At 41.9% G+C, this 22,739-nt stretch overlaps 2 protein-coding genes across 2 annotated transcripts in view; one reads left to right on the top strand and one right to left on the bottom strand.

The window, feature by feature from the left end:
• Positions 1-20,300, top strand: part of Dnajc2 (DnaJ heat shock protein family (Hsp40) member C2) — a 25,099-nt gene extending 4,799 nt beyond the window's left edge. Inside the window, exons 3-17 of the mRNA XM_021190216.2 lie at positions 1,537-1,612; positions 4,990-5,088; positions 6,746-6,887; positions 8,417-8,497; positions 8,950-9,015; positions 10,764-10,855; positions 10,943-11,064; positions 12,260-12,409; positions 13,816-13,904; positions 14,090-14,159; positions 15,918-16,102; positions 16,926-17,026; positions 17,168-17,275; positions 19,666-19,820; positions 20,170-20,300. Of these exons, the coding sequence (XP_021045875.1) occupies positions 1,537-1,612; positions 4,990-5,088; positions 6,746-6,887; positions 8,417-8,497; positions 8,950-9,015; positions 10,764-10,855; positions 10,943-11,064; positions 12,260-12,409; positions 13,816-13,904; positions 14,090-14,159; positions 15,918-16,102; positions 16,926-17,026; positions 17,168-17,275; positions 19,666-19,820; positions 20,170-20,244 (1,611 nt within the window). The 3' untranslated portion in view covers positions 20,245-20,300. The remainder of the gene's footprint in view (positions 1-1,536; positions 1,613-4,989; positions 5,089-6,745; positions 6,888-8,416; positions 8,498-8,949; positions 9,016-10,763; positions 10,856-10,942; positions 11,065-12,259; positions 12,410-13,815; positions 13,905-14,089; positions 14,160-15,917; positions 16,103-16,925; positions 17,027-17,167; positions 17,276-19,665; positions 19,821-20,169) is intronic.
• A 130-nt stretch (positions 20,301-20,430) lies between these two features.
• The window catches only part of Pmpcb (peptidase, mitochondrial processing beta subunit), a 17,323-nt gene continuing 15,014 nt past the window's right edge, over positions 20,431-22,739 (bottom strand). The window contains exons 10-13 of the mRNA XM_021190580.1: positions 21,089-21,174; positions 20,900-20,988; positions 20,686-20,761; positions 20,431-20,600 (exon numbers count right to left, since the gene is read on the bottom strand). Of these exons, the coding sequence (XP_021046239.1) occupies positions 20,536-20,600; positions 20,686-20,761; positions 20,900-20,988; positions 21,089-21,174 (316 nt within the window). The 3' untranslated portion in view covers positions 20,431-20,535. The remainder of the gene's footprint in view (positions 20,601-20,685; positions 20,762-20,899; positions 20,989-21,088; positions 21,175-22,739) is intronic.

Genomic DNA, 22,739 nt, shown 5'->3' with positions numbered 1-22,739 from the left:
CTTTTATGGGTCTCCAGAATAGAAGCAACCATACTGACCACACTGACTAAGCAGAGTGCAGCATATTTGGGAACTGCTATATTATCTCAAGATATTATGCGTCGTAGCTGCTATGCCCTTTATACTAAAATTAATTGCATAAAAACAGAAAAAAAAAAAAAAAAAAAAAAAAATGAGTTTTAAAAAACAAGAGAAGGCAGTAACTTGAGGGCCAGACAGTTTTAGCAGGAAGTTGACTTGAATGTTAATATTTTTAGGAGATAAGTAAGGGGATGACTTGTAAAGAGTGACCCAAAGGCTCAAAAGATGACGGCCAGTGAAGAGATTACACCCAGCAGGTGGAAAGCATGTGAGACTCTTGAGTGGAAAAGAGGGCAGTGCTATCAATGAACAAGAACAGTAGCCTAAGGTTTGCAAATGATGTCAGAGGCAAAGAGTAGTGGGATGCGAGGTTAGACAGCGATGCTTTGGTTCTCACTAGAGTTAGCTGCGAGGTTGTCAGCATGAACAGAGGGCTCATCTGTATTCCCCTGAAGACTAAGTATGCAGTGAGATAAAGAGAAACCGTAAGACTGGTGATCATTGAAGACCACGAAGAAGCAGGTAACAATGAGTATGGCTGTCGGGAGGAGGGAACCGAAGAAGGAGAAAGATGGCTCCAGGATAGAACCTGCTGGGTTGCCACTAGGAGATGGAATCAGAAAGGCTGGGAGTTGATCGTTAAGGAAGTAGCCTCAGCGTCTGGAGTGGGAATGGACAGAGACATTTGGAGTAGGTGGGGAATGGTTGGATGGTAGAACACGGTATGGAGAGCTCCTCCTGAACCGGACTAGCAGCAGCGTTAGGGAGCCAAGGGTAGAAAACACAGGTTTTAATAAAGAGAGGGATTCTTTAGTCAGGTGTGTTCAGAAGAAGCTTGGTGTTCTACTTGCTTGGTTTTGTTTTGTTAATCTCAGAAAGTAGAGTCTTCTCTAGGCTCATGTGCATACAATATCAGGAAGGCTGTATTGTCATCCATGGCTGGCTGCCTAACTTCCATGACTGCACAGTGACTTACATTCTTTTTCTTGTTGGTTGGTTGGTTGGTTTTGGTTTTGTTTTGTTTTGTTCTTTTGAGATGGGGTTTCTCGGTGTAGCCCTAGCTGTACTGGAAATTGGATCTATAGACCAGGTAGCCTTGAACTCATAGAGATATTTGGGCCTCTGCCTTCCAAGTGCTGGGACTTAAGGTGTGCTGCATCACCACTCGCCTACTCATTTATACAGAGCCATTCTGTACAGAACCTCACGGATTCTGCTGGGGGGTGGGGGGAGAGGTTTCGAGACAGGGTTTCTCTGTGTAGCCCTGGCTATCCTGGAACTCACTCTGTAGACCAGGCTGGCCTCAAATTCAGAAATCCACCTGCCTCTGCCTCCCAAGTGCTGGGATTAAAGGTGTGCACCACCACGCCCAGCTGGAAAATACTCTTTAATGATATTAAAACATAAGGGTTGGATGTACTCTTGAGATTTAACTCCCTTTTGTGTGTTTATCAGAATCAAGATCATTATGCAGTTCTTGGACTTGGCCACGTCAGATACAAAGCTACACAGAGACAAATCAAAGCAGCTCGTGAGTACTCATTTAATATGGAAAATGTAACCCCAAATTCAGGGAGTGGAGCATCCTGAAGTACATGAGACCCCGTCTTAGAAAGGGAAAGGGTTGGGGGACCTTGCATGTTCTCAGAGTTCAAATCCTGCAGGAAAAGATCAGAAACCCTGTAAGAATAATTGCCATCAAGGAAACTGGTTTCGTTTGTTTTGGGTTTGAGTGGTGCAGGGAATCAAACCTGAGGCCTTGAATCCTGGCCAGCTCTCTGCCTGCCACTGAGCTTCATGCCTAGTCCTTTTTTGCTCTGAGGATTTCTTCCAGGTAAAAGAGAAGCAGGGTCTTGCTCTCTCAGACCTTAGATCCACGTTTGCCTTCCAAGTGCTGGGATTGTAGAGGGTTAGGTATAATCACCGTGTTCTCGACTGATTAAAAAATTATGTCTCTTTTAGTTTTGCTTCCTAAAAAAGATTTTAATTTTGAAAAATTAGATGTGTGTATCTGTGTGGGTATGTGCACGTGAGTGTCTGTGGCTATGTGCATGTGAGTGTAGGCGTTATCAGATCAGAAGAGGGCAGAAGAGGGTTATGAGACCCTCTGTGGTGGAGATACAGGAGTTCTAGGCTGTCCCGTGAGAGCGCTACCATTCCTTTGTAAGAGTAGCTGGGGAACCATCTGACAACCCTGTTTTTGCTTATTAATACAATATTTCACTGTGTAGGCCTTAAATTTGTGGTCCTGCTTTACTTAGCTTTCCAGATTATAGGTGTATGCCCTCACACCTGGTAGTATTTATGTCTCAAGATTGGTCATTGTAGCATGTGACTTAGATTTTATTAATGAGCCCACATTTCAGAGAACAACATGCATTAAGCTATGCTACACAAACTCTCCCTGCTGGCCAGGATAGAGCAGAATGGGAGAGGGAAAGCCATAGCTTCACTGGCTGAAAGGCAGTGGTCGTATTTGGTGCTCTGCAGTGTGAGACCAAGTGATCCATTGTTTGAAACAGTACTCAGTCAGGTACCGCTGAATTGTTCCATGTAATTTGATTCTTCACATTCCAAGATAGTTCGGTTCATAGATTTTAAAAGCATTTCTGTTACTTGTCTAATGTTTTGTAGGGTTGTGGGTCCCAAGCCTGCTCAGCCACAGGACTCGGCTGCTTGGGGAGGCAGGGCAAGGGGAGTTTGATTGTCCTTACCCCATGTTGCAGGGCTGGTGTGGGCTGTAGGGAAGTACTGAGGGTCTGCTCGGGGGGTGGGGAAACTCAGTCTTAGGTGTGGGGACGCTGGAGCTGGCTCTGGGACCTCAGGCATGTGATGATGAGCCAGGGGCCATCTGCTTCTCAGGCTCTTGGACATCTGGGCGCTGCTACTGGGAGCTGAGCCCCCAGGCTACATCTAGCCTGGGGCGGGGGTGCAGAGGGAGGAGGGTGGCTCCATCTGGTCCCATGGTGATGATCCTTGGCTTGATGGGGCAGACCTGGTGGTGATCATGGCTGGGAGCACAGAGAAGCCTTCTACAGGATATTAGACAGAGGCTCTGTAGGTAAAGGCCTTCTCCATTGCTCCCCACAGCAGATCCTAGTGGCCATGATTTTAAGGCATTTGTTGTCATGGTGGAAAGAGGATGGTATTTAATCTTAGGCCCACTTCTCTGAGTGGGCCTTTTGCAGAGAGGAATGTCTGGGAAGGGAAGCTTATTGGCTAAGCCCTCCAGGCCTCTAGGTACCTCATCAGTATGGAGAACCCTGTCTTGAACCTATGTGACCTATGGTCACATCTCTTTTCCTATTGTCCTGGTCTGAGATGTTAGGGATGCCTCATCTACATGTGGAAGGGCTTATGGCATTCTGTGACTGATGGACACAAATCTATGGAGGGTGGGGAGCTGTGGCTAGTGATAAGGGCCTGGTGCCTGGGAGCAGGTGAAGTTCCTACTGTCCCTTCAGAGTCTGGGGACTTCAAAGTCTTTAGCTCAACTGAATACCATGCTACCTCTCGTGGTCCGCTGCCCCACAATGTTTAATACTTTTCTACTTGATCTAGCTGAACTACTTGAACTAGTGAAATGCCTCTTCATAGGTGGAGAAATGGCTACTATATCCAAGCTGAAAGAAAGTCTTGGCCATCAGAAAATGAATGTATCTGACAGTGCTGAGCCCCTGTAGAATATATAGAAATAGCCAGATTTGATGTGCCATAAAAAGATTTCTAGAGAAATATTCATAATAGTGTTATCAAATTGTCCATGGGAAACCACTCAAATGTTCACTAACAGGAAAATAATACACAGCTGAGTATTGCTCAGCAGTGCAAGACAAGAGCAGGTTATCAGGGACCTGCCTGAGGATGGAAGGAGTCTCACACCACAGTATTGAGAAAAGAAGCCAGGCATGGAGACCTGCTAACGTGTGTATGTGTGTATATGTATGTGTGTGTGTATAGGTATGTGTGTATGTGTGTGTGTGTGTATAGGTGTGTATGTGTATATATGTGTGTGTGTGTGTGTATAGGTGTGTGTGTGTGTATAGGTGTGTGTGTGTGTGTATAGGTATGTGCGTGTGTGTATAGGTGTGTGTGTGTATATATGTGTGTGTGTGTGTGTGTGTGTGTGTAGGTGTGTGTGTGTATATGTATATATATATATGTGTGTGTGTGTGTGTGTGTATAGGTATGTGTGTGTGTGTATACACACACACACATACCTATAAATATATGGTTCCAGAATGCACAAAAGCAGTCTGTGGGACACAATTAGGAAGATGTTGCCCAGTTTAGTGGGGGATGGGAATTGCCCAAGAAAGGCATCCCAGGAAGGAAGTAACCAACGGGCCTTTCTGTCTTCTGGGCATTGCTATGGCTACATTATATATGCCTGTCTAGACATTGAACTGTACACTGTAAAATCTGAGTATTAGAATCTACTGTTGACAATTTTATCTCAGTTGAATGAAATAGGTAAGATTTAAGAAACCTAAAGAAAACAGTTACATTGGAAATTACATATAATCTTTTAGGTCTGGACAGAGATGAAAGCTGTAGTAATGGATTCATTTTTTTGAAAGTAGAATCATTAGTATAGAACTTAAAAGGTTGAAAACTAGAGTTGCATCCTATGCAAGTTCATTGCCTTAATGTAGTATATAGTTTTAAACAGTACTGGGTAAATATGGACGCTCACTTTTGTCACTAAGTAAAGTGCAGGAAGGCAGTGGGACAGTGAGATTAGGAGGAGGAACACAGTGAAGGATAAACTGTAGGCTGCTCTGTTAGTGGATTATGATGTGCGATGAATTTGAATGTGTCAACAAAAGTGACTTAAGATTGGATAAGAAAAATTTCAAGTTACTAAAAATTATCACTCAAACCAGTGATATCTGATTGATCCTGCAGATAAAGCAATGGTCTTGAAACATCATCCAGACAAACGGAAAGCGGCTGGGGAGCCCATCAAAGAAGGGGACAATGACTACTTCACTTGTATAACTAAGGGTGAGAAGATCCCTCACACTGTGCTTTCTGAGGGCAGTGCCGTTTGTTTGGAGGTCTTGAGTCCTGGGCATGCTGGACTTCACTTAACTACCACTTTAAAACCTTTCAGTTACATCACGTTATTTCTAGTAGTTTCTGCAGAGCTTCACTACAGCAAGGTTGCCTTGACTTTTAACATCCACACATAACAGTCTGTTAGGAATGCAGAATCACAGGCCTCTCCCGATTTACTGATTGCAGTCTGCATTTTATTAGCATCCCCAGGAGACAGGTTTGGTTTTGTTTTAAGATAATACCAACTTCCAGGTGATTCTTACCCGAGATTAACCTGTAGCTGATCATATAAAAATGTTTATATGTACATACATACCTATGCACGTGTAAACAAATATTGGTGTTTGTAGTACTAGGAATCAAACCTCCCTACCACTGAACTACAGCCCAGCTCTCACCCAGCTATTGCCCAGCTATGCTTAAAGTTACTGCGGTCCAGGCAGGCCTTGTGTTTCCAATCTTACCTCTCACTTCCTGGCAGCTGGGACTGAAGGCCTGGTCTGTCAGGCCTGGTATGAGTGTTCTGTGTGGTGGTACAGGTTCTGAGCCCTTTTGCCAAGTTAGGTCACTGTGGATCTACTTACTCAGGGGTTTTACTAATTTTAAATGGATTGGGATGGAGGTGACACTCAGTGACAGGACACGTGCCTGGCATGTGTAAGTGTACAGCCCCCAGCATTGCAAAAAGTAATTAAGCTTGTTATATAATAGTAAATCGCACAGTTATTTATAGCTGTTTACATAGCCATGGCTCCATTTGCAAATCAGTATAAGTAATGACTATTCCTACCTATGTATTTCCGTACATGTAATGTTATTCTGGTAGTACTGTTGTTTTTGAGATTGTCTGTAGCCCAGACTGACCTCAAACTTGAGCTTGTCCTGTCTCTGCCTGCTTGGTGCTGGGACCGTACAGACGTGGTGTGATTATAGGACATGAACAGTAGGACATGGTGTGATAGATACCATGTGCACCCTTCAGATTGGTCTCCATGGCCCACCCTTCACACAGTGATCAAAAAGACTTGAGAACCTTAAAGCTCACCAATTCTGCTTGTAGTTCCTCCCTCCCTCAGTCCAGGTGCCTCCTAGGATGGTATTGGTTTGAAGGCAGGCAGGGTCTCACTCACTCTAGCTAGACTTGGTTGGAACACACTATGTCCTGGCCTTAACTACAAAGCCATTTCTACCACAGGCTCCCAAGTGGTAGGATTCTAGGTGACCCATCCTGGTAATAGCTGAGAGTTAATGTTTTCAGTTGTTCTATAATGGCCTGAAGGAGTGATTTCGACATTTGTTCAAGCCCCTAAGGGGAGAAAAACCAGTGTTTTGACACTTGTCTTCTTATAAGAATTACATCTTTATGTCACATAATGGTAGACTACCTAAATTAAGTCCTTTCCCATCCAAAATTTAAAAATGTGAAATATGAAAGGAACCTTTAACATAAAGAGATTTTTATTTCCTTCCCCCACCTTGTTGTGCTGTGATGTTGGTGGCCAGACCCAGGCCATCAGTCACAGAGCCACATCCCTAGGCCAGTATTAGTTTTCTCATAAAAACCTAGTGACCTCATGGTGGTGTCATGTTGCTTTTTTCTCAGCGTATGAAATGTTGTCTGATCCAGTGAAAAGGCGGGCATTTAACAGTGTAGATCCTACTTTTGACAACTCAGTTCCTTCTAAAAGTGAAGCTAAGGACAATTTTTTTCAAGTGTTTTCTCCAGTGTTTGAAAGGAATTCCAGGTGAGTTAAAGCAACCCCACCCCATCCCTTTGATCATAGTGTTCAATGTCTTCCTCCGGCTTTCTACTGTCTTCCTCCATTAGTAGCTTGACACGGCTTCTATTCCTTTCTTCTGCCATATTAAGCCCTAATAAAAAGCACTCTGTCTGCCTTGGTAATTAGCACGTGGTGCTGATGTTTGGGTAGCAGCACATCCCTCTCCTTTGTTTCCCCTTCTCCATAACTGTACTGGTGTCAGTATTCGCAGTTGCAGAAAGCTTTTGGTGTTGTGGGTAAGCCCTGGGCAGTGTTACCTGCTGCACATGAGCTCCACACTAGGCTGCATCTGCAGCCCTGGGTTCTTTTATTGGGCATCTTGTTTTTATAAGGCTTCTTGTTATATCTTGAGGGTTAATACATACTTTATTGCACTAAAGTGAGTGTGAAAATAGTTTGCAGTAGTAGTGGTTTTCTGTGTTCTTGGTTCATCTGCACTGGCACATTTTCTGGCCTATTTTAACTGCAATGGAGTCACCTGGGGAGCGTGAGCAATGCCTGAGGGGCGGGATCCTGGGGTTGCCTGCTTTACTGTAGCATCCTGATGCTCCCTCCCAGTGACTACTCTGATTAGTGACTCGTTGGGATCTGACCAGCCACTCACTGAAGGTGATGTAGGCAGTGTGGGAGTCTCTGCTATTTAGTAGAATAGAACAGCGAAGCCATCTCATCTCATCTCCTAAGCCTTTTCAGAAGTAAAGAGTGACGCGTGCAAATCCCTCGGTGTGCTAAACTATACTGGCCCACAGGTTACTTTTGTGCTGTGTGTGGTTTTTGGTTTTTTGTTTTTTGGGGTTTTTTTTTGCCTTTTTGAGATAAAATTTTATTTTTTTTTTCCAATTTTTTATTAGGTATTTACTTCATTTACATTTCAAATGCTATCCCAAAAGTCCCCTATATCCTCCCCCCGCCCTGCTTCCCTACCCACCCACTCCCACTTCTTGGCCCTGGCGTTCCCCTGTACTGGGCATATAAAGTTTGCAAGACCAAGGGACCTCTCTTCCTAATGATGGCTGATTAGGCCATCTTCTGCTACATATGCAGCTAGAGACACGAGCCCAGGGGGTACTGGTTAGTTCATGTTGTTGTTCCACCTACAGGGTTGCAGCCCCCTTCAGCTCCTTGGGTACTTCTCTAGCTCCTCCATTGGGGACCCTGTGTTCCATCCAATAGCTGGCTGTGAGCATCTTGTGCTGTGTTTTTAAGGGACAGCAGTGAGTGAGTTTGGAAGACGAGTTGCTCTCTTTCCTAGTTAGCTTGCCTGGCAAGCAGCTGCCGATCCCCTGTGCTGCATGGGGTGGAGATGGCTGGGCTGTGTTTCACTGTCTCCCAGCCTGTGGTGCTTGACACACCACTCCTGAGAGTTAGTTGCAAAGGGCAGAGGGTTGGAAGGGATTTTTTAGTAAAAGCTGATGTTTTTAAAGAACTAGTTATAAGTTGAGCTCCTGTTCAAAATCTTTCATTTGAGTCAGATTTTTATTTTAATATTTCAGATGGTCAAATAAAAAAAATGTTCCCAAACTTGGTGATATGAACTCCTCGTTTGAAGATGTAGATGCGTTTTATTCTTTCTGGTGAGTGAATGTGCTGCTCGCGTGCTGATGTCATTTCTAAGGGTTTTCATTAAGCACCTGATTGCTCATCAGTTCGCATTTGAATAGCAGAACTTTTACTAAGTTTATGAAATGAATAAAGATTTTCATGCAATGCTCTGTATCTTCTATATTTGCCTTTTATGACTTTTCAGTCTGCTTTCTTTTTTTTCTTTTTTTTTTTTTTTTTTTTTTGGTTTTTTCGAGACAGGGTTTCTCTGTATAGCCCTGGCTGTCCTGAAACTCACTTTGTAGACCAGGCTGGCCTCGAACTCAGAAATCNGCCTGNCTCTGCCTCCCAAGTGCTGGGATTAAAGGCGTGCGCCACCACACCCGACTGCTTGCCACTACTTTTAAAAGTTATGTATATCTAATGTAATTTTATAAGACTTATTTTTCCAATTCTGTTTTGATTTCTTTTCTGTCTGTATTAGGTATAATTTTGATTCTTGGAGAGAATTTTCTTATTTAGATGAAGAAGAAAAAGAAAAAGCAGAATGGTATGTATGTCAGTTGTTAATAGAGGTATACACACACACACACACACACACACACACACACACACACACACACAGTGGAGCAGAGGACCAAAGCCTCATTTATGTTAGGCAAATGCTACCACTGAGACATACATCCAGCTTTTCTTTTAAAAAAAAAGTTGTGTATGTGTATGCTAGAGGTGAGTTTAAGACTCTGTGTAAGGTAGGCAAGTAAGCTGCGTCCAAGCCACTTTCTATTTTGTTATTTATTTATTATGGGGACACAGATTAGTCCTAGCCTGGGTGTGGAGACCAGAGGACGACTTTACGGACTGGGTTACCTTCTAACCCTGCTCCCAGGGGTCAGATTCATACCCTCAGGCTTAAAGGCAAGCACTGGCACCATCTTGTCGCTCTCCAGCCTTTTAAAAACTGTCTATTCTCTGATAATTCATATACATGTGGGATGTGTTTTGATCATGATCACCCTCTCGCCTCCTCCCATTCCTCTAGAAACCTTCCTGCCATACATGCTCCTGTCTTTCTGCCCTTCCTTCTTTCACCAGCATGTGCTTGCTGGATTGTGAGCACCTTACCCATGGCTGTACTGCTGAGGAAAATTATTCCCCTCCCCCCAGCACTTTTACCGCCAAGAGCTCCTCAGTTAGAGTGGGCGACCCTCACACTCTCCTCCATCCATGAGGGCTCTGGACAGGCTTAATCTTGTGCAGGAGCCACAGCTCTGTGCATTCATGACTGCAGGGGCCTCAGCGTGCTCAGAAGACATTCCATAGCACCCCTGCACATCCTGCAGCTGCCACAGTCTGTCTTCCATCCTGTGATGTTCCTGATCCCTTGGGTGTCGGGGAGTGAGGGCCATGCTCTAATGCTCCAGTCAGCTACCCTCAGCGCATTGACAAGTTAGGAGTCTACATTAACCACTTACTTCTGACTAAGAGAGAAAGCTACACATCCTATGGATATAAATATAATACTTGGACGGCAACTTGACAACATTTCCATTTGGCAAAACAGTAATAGTTGATTCCCCACTATGGCCTATAACGTTTGCTATCCGTGAGGTTCTGACTAAAGTTTAGATTATCAGGCATGAACTCTATGCTTCAGAGTGGACCTCAAATCCAAATCATAAAGTGGGTGGTTACCCCATAACTGAATCATGGCCACTGTCATCCTAGTGAGCACATTTTGGTAATAGGGATTTGTTTGTTTGTTTGTTTGTTTGTTGGATGTATGTTTGTGAGAACCTTCATGTATGTATATACACCACATTCATGCCTGGTGCCTCAAAAGGCCAGCACAGTGCATTCCCTTGGAACTAGAGTTGCATGCAGTTCTAAGCTGACAGTGTGAGCATTGGGCATCTAAGTTGGGTCCTCTGGAAGAACAGCAATGCTTCAGTCTCTGAGCCTTCTCTCTGAGCCCTAATATATAAGCCTAGGTGGGGCCAAATAGGTTAGAATACACCTAAGAAATTGTCAAGGAAAATAGTGTCAAAATAGTTCAGCTCCATAAAGTCTTCTCTTGGTTGCTGAAGGTAGTTTTAGTTTATTAATATGTAGGGAAATTCTTTTTACATAAATATCAGGAAAAACAATCAAAATTAATACTGAATAAAACCACCCTTTAAATAATAGGAATGAGGTATAGTGGCTTCATTATTAGGACATTTACATTGAATTTGTAAAATGTTATCTTTTCGAGCCATCTGTAGTACTTGTTTGATATTAATTTTTTGTTACTTACAGTCGTGATGAGAGGAAATGGATTGAAAAGCAGAACAGAGCCACCAGGGCACAAAGGAAAAAGGAAGAGATGAACAGAATAAGAACATTAGTTGGTAAATGTAGCTAATGGGTTTTTCACAAAATTTTTTTGCGTTCTTTGAATGTTAGACATTGACAAGATTAACATATTTTTTGGGTAGATAATGCTTACAGTTGTGACCCAAGGATAAAAAAGTTTAAGGAAGAAGAAAAGGCCAAGAAAGAAGCAGAAAAGAAAGCAAAAGCAGAAGCCAGGCGGAAGGAACAGGAAGCCAAAGAAAAGGTAAGGTTACATTGCGGGCTTCAGACAGGCGTGGGATGCAAAAGGCTTCAGGTCCTGAAGGTGGAATGATTAGAAACAGAATTGAGTACCACTCTGAGTGATGGCTTTTAAGGTTTTTGGTTATGGTTGTTTGTTTGGAGACAGGGTCTCACTATGTAGCCCTGGCCTGGAACTCACCAGGCTGGCTTTGATCCCACTGAGATCTGCCTGCCTCTGCTACCACACCAAACCTATTTCTGACATTTTGAAACACGGTCTCACTTTGAATTCCAGGCATGAGCCACTTATGCCCGGCTTGCTAGTGAATCTTAACAAATTGACTAGGTGTCTTACAGCAGATCCTTACTAAACAAACAAAATATATCATTAAAAAAAATCTTTCACCAGGGCGGTGGTGGTGCACGCTTTTAATCCCAGCACTTGGGAGGCAGAGGCAGGCAGATTTCTGAGTTCGAGGCTAGCCTGGTCTACAAAGTGAGTTCCAGGACAGCCAGGGCTACACAGAGAAACCCTGTCTCGAAAAAAAAACCAAAAAAACCTTCAACTTTCTTTGATTTCTTAAGTTGTTTTGCTTTATCTGAGGCAGGGTCTCAACTATATAGCCTTGGCTGCTCTGAAACTCACTATGTAGACCAGGCTGGCCTTGAAGAGCCAGCAGTGCTTGGACTATAGACTTACTTATTTTTAGTCAGATTTATTTTTATTTTAACTTGTGTGTATGTGTGAGTGTCTGTGCTATATGCTACATGTGTACCCATGCCTGATGAAGGAGGAGAGGATGCCCTGAAGATGGAATTAAGGCTTGGGTACTGGAAAGCAAACTTGGGTTCTTGAGTGTGCTCATAACTGCTGAGCCATCTCTCTGGCCCTGACTTTATTTTTTAACTGTATAGCCCTGGCTGTCCTGGAACTTACTTTGTAGACCAGGCTGACCTCGAACTCAGAAATCCATCTGCCTCTGCCTCCCAAGGGCTGGGATTAAAGGCGTGTGCCACTACCACCTGGCTTTTATATTTCTAGCAAGTAAAATTTTATTATTTGTACAATTTTGTCAGCTCTCCTTACCTTTATTCATCACTAAGTTGCTATCATCTTGATCTAATTCATCAAAAGACTGAACATTAATATAAGGTCATAATACATTTAGAAGCACTAGTTTCTTTATTAAATAATGATTTTGCTTATCTTTTTGAAGCAAAGACAAGCTGAATTAGAAGCTGTTCGGTTGGCTAAGGAGAAAGAAGAGGAAGAAGTTAGACAGCAAGCATTGTTGGCCAAGAAGGAAAAAGATATCCAGAAGAAAGCCATTAAAAAGGAAAGGCAGAAACTTCGGAACTCGTGCAAGGTATGCCAGACTGCTGGGGCAGCTGCTCGCCATGAAGCGTGAAGGTGCTTCACCACGCACAAACATGTGCATGTGTTATCTTGAAATGACTTGTGTTATGGAAGACACAGGAGAACAAGGGCTGAGGGAAAGTGATGGGTCTGGTGTGTGTCATGTTGAGCCTATTAGAACGCTGCAATGGACTCTTGCATGTGCTTCTGTAGAATTCTTACAAGTAGGATCATTACAGACTCATCAACATCTTGATAGCACTAGAAACCATGCAAGTATATGAAATTAGCCTGGAAAGGCCTGGAATGAGGAGATTGGGGAGGGGGGCACCCTAGAAAACTGCAGTGAGTGAGGTACTAGACTGCTCAAAGAGAAGCTGAGGAGTGACCTGACAGACAGGAGAAGCATTAGTGGTACTGTGGAGGCCTGGGTGTCCAACATCAAAGCGGCCTTCAGTGAGAACTATATTCCGTGAGTTAAAGGAAGCAAGAAAGAAATGGAAGACATGACCATTGGAAGCAATTTACTGTCTGGGAGAAGGGGTTTTTTGTTTTGTTTTATTTTGTTTTTGTTTTTTGTTTTTTTAAAAAAGACATATTTAGCCGGGTGCGGTGGCGCACGCCTTTAATCTCAGCACTCGGGAGGCAGAGGCAGGCGGATTTCTGAGTTTGAGGCCAGCCTGGTCTACAAAGTGAGCTCCAGAACAGCCAGGGCTACACAGAGAAACCCTGTCTCGAAAAAAAAAAAAAAGACATTTATTTTATATGAGTACACTGTAGCTATCTTCAGACACACCAGAAGAGGGCATCAAATCCCATTACAGATTGTTATGAGCCACCATGTGGTTGCCAGGAATTGAACTCAGAACCTCTGGAAGAGCGGTCAATGCTCTTAGGTGCAGAGCCATCTCTCCAGTGCCTGGGAAGGGTTTTCTAGCTAATTCTTTGTACATTCATTTACACTAATCTGTGTAAGTATAATCTTCAGTTAATCAGATCTTTCCTAGTATCTTCTGTTATTTAGCATATTATAATCCCTTTTAAATCTCTCACATTTAAGTTCTCCAGTTGATTTTCCCACTTAGCACATTTAGATAGCTAAGCAGCAGACAGCTGGGGGTGGGAAGGGCTATGTTTCCTGACCCTGAAGTATCTTGAGTATTTGCTGTGAGTTTACAGCATCCGTGGGTATTCTGCACTGTCTAATCTGATTGGCTCCCACACTGACACTTGTTATAACACCTTTTACTGCTTGCTGATCAGAGAACCCTGAGAATGAGCTGGTGTGCACACAGAGATAATGTGTACATCCTCGTCCACAAGCTCTGGGGAAGGATATGCTTTGTGCTCGAGTTGATGGTATGCTTGGATGTCTGTAGTGATGGAGGATAGAATCATTTGCTCTTGTACTTCTAGAGCTGGAATCACTTCTCAGACAATGAGGCAGATCGTGTTAAAATGATGGAAGAGGTGGAAAAACTCTGTGATCGGCTTGAACTAGCAAGGTATTCTGAGGGACTGCTCCTAACAGACATTTCATCCATGCCTTACCCCCATCTCCACATTTGTGTGTGTGTGTGTGTGTGTGTGTGTGTGTGTGTAACTTAAAAATGGAGCCCAGCGTTGTTTTGTGCATGCTAGGTAAAAGCTGTGCTGTGGGGCTACACTCTGAGCTGTCTCTCTTCTGTAGCTTACAGGGCTTGAATGAAATACTGGCTTCATCTACGAGAGAAGTAGGAAAAGCTGCACTTGAAAAACAGGTAACAGGATAAACCGCTTCTACTTATATTTGCCACTTAACTATTTTACCTATTTCTTTACCTGATACATAAGTTACAAAAGGCAGAGAGTATCAGATTGTGTGTGTGTGTGTGTGTTTATATTTCCCACTATATTTTGTTTTCACTAAGTTCTTTGGTGATTTAAAATAAATTTAATATGCTGGGGGTCTTTTGGTTGGTTGGTTTTTTTAGTTTTTCAAGACAGGGATTATTCTCTGTGTAGTCCTGGCTATCCTAGAACTCAATCTGTAGGCCAGGCTAGCCTTGAACTCAGATCTGCCTGCCTCCCAAGTGCTGGGATTGAAGGCGTTTGTCATTACCACCCAGCTGCTGCTCTGTATTTCATTGTATGAATACAGCACGATTATTTAGCCAAGATCCATAATGTGCATGTTTTATTTGCACAGTATATAAACCATATAAAATAGTAATCTTGTGTGTAAATCATTTAAACTCGGAGATCTGCCTGCCTTTGCCTCCTGAGTTCTGGGATTGATGGTGTGTGTCACCACTGTCTAGCTAATATACATTTTTCAATCATGTAGTGTTTAATTTGGAGTCTTTTGCACAATAATCATAGGCTTTTTTTAAGTATTGGGTAAAATTTGTTTTGATTATCCCCAGAGTATTTCATAGGATAACATTTATAAGTAAAAAAAGGTCTTTGTTCTGTCTAATCTATACCTTTTATTTTAAGCAATTAGGCAGGCCTAGAAACTGAATTTAGTTCAACAAGTATTGGTACTTATTATACTAAATAAAATCTGATAGTCATTATATAGCACTGTGCATATGTAGTAGTCTGACTAGGTGCTTTGGGGGGAATGTCTAATGCTATCATTGTTAAAAAGGAATTCATTGAATAATTATGTCAAAAGAAAGACCCTGAGGCTCGAAGGTTGCAGGGAATGCAATAAATGCTAAAAACTGAAGTAAGTCTACATCGGAATGGTCAGGGAAGGCTCAGTGGAGGGTTTGAACCTGCTTTGGAGAGGGTTGAGAAAGCACAGGAACTATGAACAGAGGTAGGAGAAAATTATGGAAAGAAAGACAGGAAAATAAGTTGATTCAGATGAGTAGAGCAAAACTGAGTTTTCAATGCTTACATGACCAGTTTCCATGTTCACAAGATCTTTCTGTTAGCAAGAGGTTCAGTGCTGCCTTAATTATCTGGTATTGGTAAACAATGCATAGGATAGATTAAAAAGTAACTAATTTTTCTATTAGAAAGACAAGAATCAGGAAAATGCTTCAGAGTTAGAATTATAGGGACTGGATGGTTCTGAGGGACTGAAGGAGGAATAAGTCACAGGTGACTCCGAGGCAACAGCCTAGAGGGACTGCAAGTCACATGAAGGTTTTGTCTGTACAGAGTTGAAGGTAAGTAGGAGAGCATTGTAAAGGGTAGAACTCTAAGACAAGACAGGCCACCTTCCTGGGTGCTTACATTCCCACAGAGAGAGAGCTTGAGACATTTGAGGTAGCTGGTATGTGACTAATGCAAACCCAGTTCTCTTGCCAGTGAATCCAGGGGCAATTAAGGCTGCGGTGGCTTTTCATCCCTTAGCCTATGCAGTGGGGAAAAGCTGGTGACAGCTGATGCTTGGCTTGAGTTTTGCCCATGGAATGTAGGGTTGGAATGACGTTGGCAGTAAGTTGAGGACCACAGCACTGCAGTCAGAAAGGCAGTAAGGTGACTACATGCTTCCTAAGACTGACCTACCTGTATTTGTGTAGATAGAAGAAGTAAATGAGCAGATGAGGAGAGAGAAGGAGGAAGCTGATGCTCGGATGCGGCAAGCATCTAAGAATGCAGAGAAGTCAACTGGTGGAAGTGGGAGTGGCAGTAAAAATTGGTCAGAAGATGATCTGCAATTATTAATTAAAGCTGTCAATCTCTTCCCTGCTGGGACAAACTCAAGGTACTTGCTTTCGTGAACATTTCCAGTGTGCAGTGGGGTCTGGAGATAACTAAGTAGCAGCTTAACAGAAACAGGCAGAGATGCTTGAGTATAGAAAGACTGCCTTTCAACTAAGTTCCATCACAGTGGGAAATGTGAGAACTAGGTGCACCCACCCATGGAGTGCCTCGCCGTACATACAGCAAGGTGCATCGCACTTTGTCAGGAAAGTGAACATTATGTAGTTTGGGAGTGAGCTGCCACTGTTGGCCTCTTTCTCCACGCCTTACAGTACAGGCTAGAGTGTATGGTGTACCTCACCCTTTGCAGTCTTCCTCTTTCTTGCTTTGTACCTCACACCAGAGCTTATCTCCAAGTCTAGGCGTCATACTCCAGCCAGAGGGATCCAGACTCCCTCATTCTGTATGAGCCAATTGAGGCTCTTGTTTCTAGGGTGATCTCTCCTTTTCAAGGGTATGCTAAACCAGTAGTGCAAATATAGTTTTTAAAATCTTATGTGAGTACACTGTCGCTCTCTTCAGACACATCAGAAGAGGGAATTGGATCCCATTATGGATAATTGTGAGGCACCATGTGGTTGCTGGGAATTGAACTCAGGGCCTCTGGAAAAGCAGTCAGTGCCATCTCTCCAGCCCACAAATAGTTATTTCTGCTGGGCTGAATTTACATAAGATTACAGATGGTTGACTTGAGCCTATGTAAACAGTGGTAACTAAAAGCATTGCTGAGAGCTCCTTCTTTAGGTCTTAATAACCTCTACAGTAAATATGTAATAGTTTTTATTTTGTTTTTCCTTATTAAACTTATATACTGGTTTCTCTAGATGGGAAGTCATTGCTAATTATATGAATATACATTCTTCTTCTGGTGTCAAAAGAACTGCCAAAGATGTTATTAGCAAGGCTAAAAGCCTCCAAAAACTTGGTAAGTTAGTTTTGAGAAATCAGTTTGTTACTTTGAATACATTTTTAAAGTAGTTTTTAAAAAAGTAATTTAAAGTAATAATCAAAGACTAGGTTGATCTTTTAATGTTTTGGTTTTTTATTTGTTTTTCTCACTTCTTAGACCCTCATCAAAAAGATGACATTAACAAAAAGGCTTTTGATAAGTTTAAAAAAGAACATGGAGTGGCCTCTCAGGCTGACAGTGCGGCGCCATCAGAACGGTTTGAAGGTAAGTGTGTTACTGTACGTAGAGTGCTGGTCAGGATTCCAGGCTATCCAAAGATAGGTAAAGCCTGGGGTCTCTTTACAATGACTACAGAGTGACATTCAGCAGTCTGAAAGGGACAAAGCAAATACTTCTAACCTGATAACAGGCTTACTTAACTGCCCATTAGTTGGATAGCAGCTCTTCAGAGATTCCGTTAGAGGAAGAACTGACTTTTTAATGGATACTGCTAATGGGATAATGGTGGGACATATGAGGAAATAACATTTTAATACAGCAAGGCTCATTTCTGTTTTAGAAGATGTTCAATAGGGCTGGGGATGGCTAAGTAAAGTGGATACTGCTAATGGGATAATGGTGGGACATATGAGGAAATAACATTTTAATACAGCAAGGCTCATTTCTATTTTAGAAGATGTTCAGTAGGGCTAGGGATGGCTAAGTAAAGGTATCTGAAGGCACAGGCCTGACAGCCTGTGTTCATTCCTAAGGACCGCCCACAGCTAGTTCTCTGACCTCTATATGTATGTTTTTAAAGAAAAACATACTGAAATATTTGAATATAGATACTATCTTGTATATAAAACTTAATCTCATATGGCTCAAAACAATAGATGTCTCTATGTATAGAAAAATAAGCAAATACTATAAAATGTTCATATTTGGGAAATCTGGAGTATATTAAGGGTTCTTTCCTGAAAATATTTTAAAATAAAAAGTTTAAAGCTGTCATCTATGTTCTAGTTAATTGGATCACTCTAAACTGTTACTTTTCACCAGCCTGCTAGGCAATTTTTTTTTTGGTCAGTGTTTTGAAAAGTTTTCTCTGTGAAAAGTTGTTTCACTTAATGTATTTGTGAGCCTCCAATCCTTCAGCTAGTTTTTCTAGAACATAGTCCCCAAATGGTCTTGGATTAACTGTGTTCTTAGTCTGGTTTATTTTCCACAGATTATTAAAGTGTTTTATGGGGATGCTTTTTGCAATGCTGGAGGTCAGATGCAAGCAAGCATTGCCTATGCTAGGCAGGCATTGTATCAATGGCTTCCAGCCCCAGCCCTAGCACAATTTTTTGAATGGTGATTTGAACAGTCGTTCTCATAGGAATCTTACAACATTGTTTTGCTTTATTTTTGTCTTGTGACAAAAGAATTAGAAAACAGAAAATAATGCATGTCACTTCTATCTTTGTCCCCAAATGAATTAAGCCTGTGTTGTTAAATAGAACCTTTGATGAGTAAGAGAACATTGAACTTTAAGCACTTCCCAGAACTTAAAGACTACCTTCAGAATGGCTTAGTTTATTGTGCTTAAAGATACTGGTTTTCTGCCTTGTTTGGAGCAAGTACGCTATTTCTTAGTTGAGAACCACTAGTTACAAGCAGTGGTCAGACTCTAGCAGTCTAGATGCTCTTTTCCCTCTGTGATCATAAGAGTAACCAGCCTGACTGTCAGTATTCAACATTTTCTTCTCGCCTACAGAAGTGCACTGATGCTTAGCCTTTTTTAAAAAATAAAATAAAACCTCTGTTAACTGTTTGGATTTGACTAAAGTGTTTATCTGAAAAACTAAATTAGTAGTTATTAAAGATAATGAACACTAGCTCTATTTAAGAGGTTAGCGGTGTCACAAAAGCTTTGGCAGTTGGTTTAGTTTCCCTAAGCAGTTCCTTCTAGTGTATAATAGATTGTTTTCCAGGGTCTTCAGCAAAAAAGGGTTTGTGCTTGTGATGTAGCTCTTTTTCCTGATCCTAAATAAGGACAATCAGAAATCTAAAGTGACTTTTTCTTCCTAAAGACAAAGACAGTATGCTGCTGAGGTTCACCATGGAACTTATAGGCTCAAGTGCTCCTCCCTCAGTGTCTAGATTAGCTGGGGTGATATGTATGTGCCACCACCTTCTAAATGACTTTTGTTTTTGAGTGTCTAACTTTGTAAATTTACATCTAATTAAAAAGTAAATCTGCCAGGCATGGTGGCACAGGCCTTTAATCCCAGCACTCGGGAGGCAGAGGCAGGCAGATTTCTGAGTTCGTGGCCAGCCTGCTCTACAAAGTGAGTTCCAAGACAGCCAGGGCTATACAGAGAAACCCTGTCTCAAAAAAAAAAAAAAAAAAAAAAGTAAATCTGGAGAGACCAGCACTGTGAGGCAGACCTCTCAAACTGTGCTTTAGTTGAAATGTGAGGTATGCACACTAATGCTTGTTTTCTTTCTCTTTCAAAAATAGAAATTCATATATAAAAATGTTTCTCACCCTTAGAAATGAGTTCACGTTAACACATCCTGTATCAGCAGGGACACTCACTTGATAGGGGAAATGGGAGTCAAAAGATTCATTGAAGAACATGCTTCAATATCACTTTCTACCATTCACACAAATTTGTCTCAAACAGGTCCCTGCATAGATTCTACCCCTTGGACAACAGAAGAACAGAAACTTTTAGAACAGGCTTTGAAAACATACCCAGTAAATACTCCTGAAAGATGGGAAAAGATAGCCGAAGCTGTTCCTGGCAGGACGAAGAAGGACTGCATGAGGCGATACAAGGTTATGGCGTTAACAGACTCTCACTCCTTAGATTACGGTGTAGTTAGCACACTCTTATGTGTCAACTGTCTGGGTGATAAGAGTGCTGCTGACTTTAGTATCAAAATAGTTGTAGGCCAGAATTATTACTGGAAAGTAAGACCAACCTTACCCCTGGCAGTTGGTGAGCTCAGCAGCTACAGCATTTGTCTTTTTGTTGATCTGCTGAACAAGTTCTCATTGTGTAGCCTAGGATGGCCGCAGCCTTACTCTCCTGACAGAGGCATGCAGCCCCACATCCCTCAGCTACAGTAGTATTGTCTATGTTCTGGTGACGAATTCTGATTTCAACATCCTTGTTTCCTCCTAGGAACTTGTGGAGATGGTGAAAGCAAAGAAAGCTGCTCAGGAGCAAGTGCTGAATGCAAGCAGGGCCAGGAAGTAATGCAGGCAGGCCTGGCTGTGTGTGCACTTTTATAATAAAACTGAAAATACTGTACACATTTTCACTTGGAATTATAGTCATCATTTAAAAGTGTGCTGCTCCCAACATAAAGTTCAACTATTACATCAAACAATCAGGGTTGTAGACTTAGCCTCTAGAAGTACATTTAACAGACTAATGCAAAAATTCCAAATATATTTTTATTTTTTCATTTGAACACTGGCAGTTTTGAAAACTTCCAGATCTCTTAGTTTTATAAATATATATGTGCAGAATATTTGATCACAAAAATTAGTCACGAGTCCAACGCATGTTACTGCAGATCTGGTTAAAATCTGGTAAGCGCTCAATAGGACCTGTGGATTCAAAAGAAAACAGTGAAAACAGGGCAAATTTCCAAGTCCTTAGCCAACTCTGCATAAGGAAAAGAGCCAGGCTTACCAAGAGCAGCAATAGCTGGGCTTTTGTCATAAATGTACTTGGTACACACTTGTCGAACTGTCTCCGCATCTACAGCCTTCAATAGGAAAGATACTACAATCAGAACTTTTGTAGTGAAGCTAGATTGCACATATGTGACTTTTCTAAACTAAGTCAAGACTTGGGGAACCTCAGCCTTTATAAATGACCTCTTTGCCCAAAACTTATTACTTACATCAATTCTTGCTTCAAGCTCAGGGATGGGAATTCTCCTATTATAGCATAGCATCTGCCTACCAATGTCTTCACAAATTGGAGTTGAACCTGTTCAGAGAATGACATCTAGTATCCAGACAGACAAGGCAAACTTCCTCCCCAGCAGACCTGACCCTCCGAGCACCCGCAGCCCTTCCTTAACTCTCACCATCAAGCTGCAGCAGCATGTTTGTTTTCAGAAGATTTTTTGCACGTGCAACCTCACTCTCAGTGACATCTGTACACAGACGCATCCTAAAACACACATTGGGAAACGCTCGTTAAATCTAATTTGCCGACCTAAAGAGCAAGATGGCATATATCATACTACAACATACAATTATATATCAATTCAGTAAAAGCCTGAAATTGCTAATCTTAAAACTAAAGTACTAATTATTTTTCCAAGTACCATTAACATCTCAAAAATTCTAATTGTGCCGGGAGTGGTGGCGCATGCCTTTAATCCCAGCACTTGGGAGGCAGAGGCAGGTGGATTTCTGAGTTCAAGTCTAGCCTGGTCTACAGAGTGAGTTCCAGGACAGCCAGGNCTACACAGAGAAACCCTGTCTCGAAAAAANAAAAAAAAAAAAAAAATTTAAAAAAAAAATTCTAATTGTGAATTAGCAGACACATAATTCAATATAAAAACAGAATGACCACATTGTGAAAAGTAGTCTTTAGGCTGCAAATACTTGTTTGTGCCATTGGTAATGTATGCTAAGAGAAAGGTAGGTCAATGGGTCATCTCTTGGTTTCCCAAGACTAGTCAGCTGAGTACTGGGAGACACAAAGGCTTGCAGGAGGGACAAGCCACAGTCAGAGACAGCAAGACCAACTAACACCAGAGATAGCTAGAGTCAAGGGCAAGAACATAAGCAACAAAAACTAAGGCTACTTGGCATCATCATAAACCAGTTATCCCACCACAGCGAGCCCTGGATATCCCAACACACCAAAAAATCAAGACTCTGATTTAAAATCACATTTCATGATGATGATAGAGGACATTTTAAGAAGGACATAAATAACTCCCTTAAAGAAATACAGGAGAGGGGGCTGGAGAGATGGCTTAGCAGTTAAGAGCACTGGTTGTTCTTCCAAAGGTCCTGAGTTCAATTCCCAACAACCACATGGTGGCTCACAACCATCTGAAACAGGATCTGATGTCCTCTTCCGTGTCTGAAGACAGCTACAGTGTACTCATATAAATAAATCTTAAACTTGTGTTTTCTTTAAAAAAGAGAAAGAAAGACAGGAGAGTACAGGTAAACAGCTAGAAGCCCTTAAAGAAAAAGCACAAAAAATCCTTAAAAGAATTACAGGAAAACACAACCAAACAAGTGAAGGAATTGAACAAAAAGATCCAGGATGTAAAAGTGGAAATAGATACAATAAAAAAAAATCACAAAGGGAGATAACCCTGGAGATAGAAAAATCTAGGAAAGAGATCAGGAGTCCTAGATGACCAGCAGAATACAAAAGATAGAAGACAGAATCTCCGGTGCAGAAGATACCATAGAAAACATTGACATAACAGAGAAAATGAAAAATTCAAAAAGCTCCTAACAAAACATTCAGGAAATCTAGGACATAATGAGAAGACCAAACCTTAGGATAATAGGTATAGAAGAGGACAGAAATTCCCAAATTAAAGAGCCAGTAAATATCTTCAACAAAATTAAAGAAGAAAACTTCCCTAACGTAAAGAAAGAGATGCCGGGATGGTGAGATGGCTCAGTGGGTAAGAGCACCCGACTGCTCTTCCGAAGGTCTGGAGTTCAAATCCCAGCAACCACATGGTGGCTCATAACCATCCG

Source organism: Mus pahari, chromosome 2, assembly GCF_900095145.1.
Source record: "Mus pahari chromosome 2, PAHARI_EIJ_v1.1, whole genome shotgun sequence".
In the NCBI taxonomy this organism is placed as follows: Eukaryota; Metazoa; Chordata; class Mammalia; order Rodentia; family Muridae; genus Mus; species Mus pahari.
This window is presented reverse-complemented; position numbering and strand designations above follow the sequence as displayed.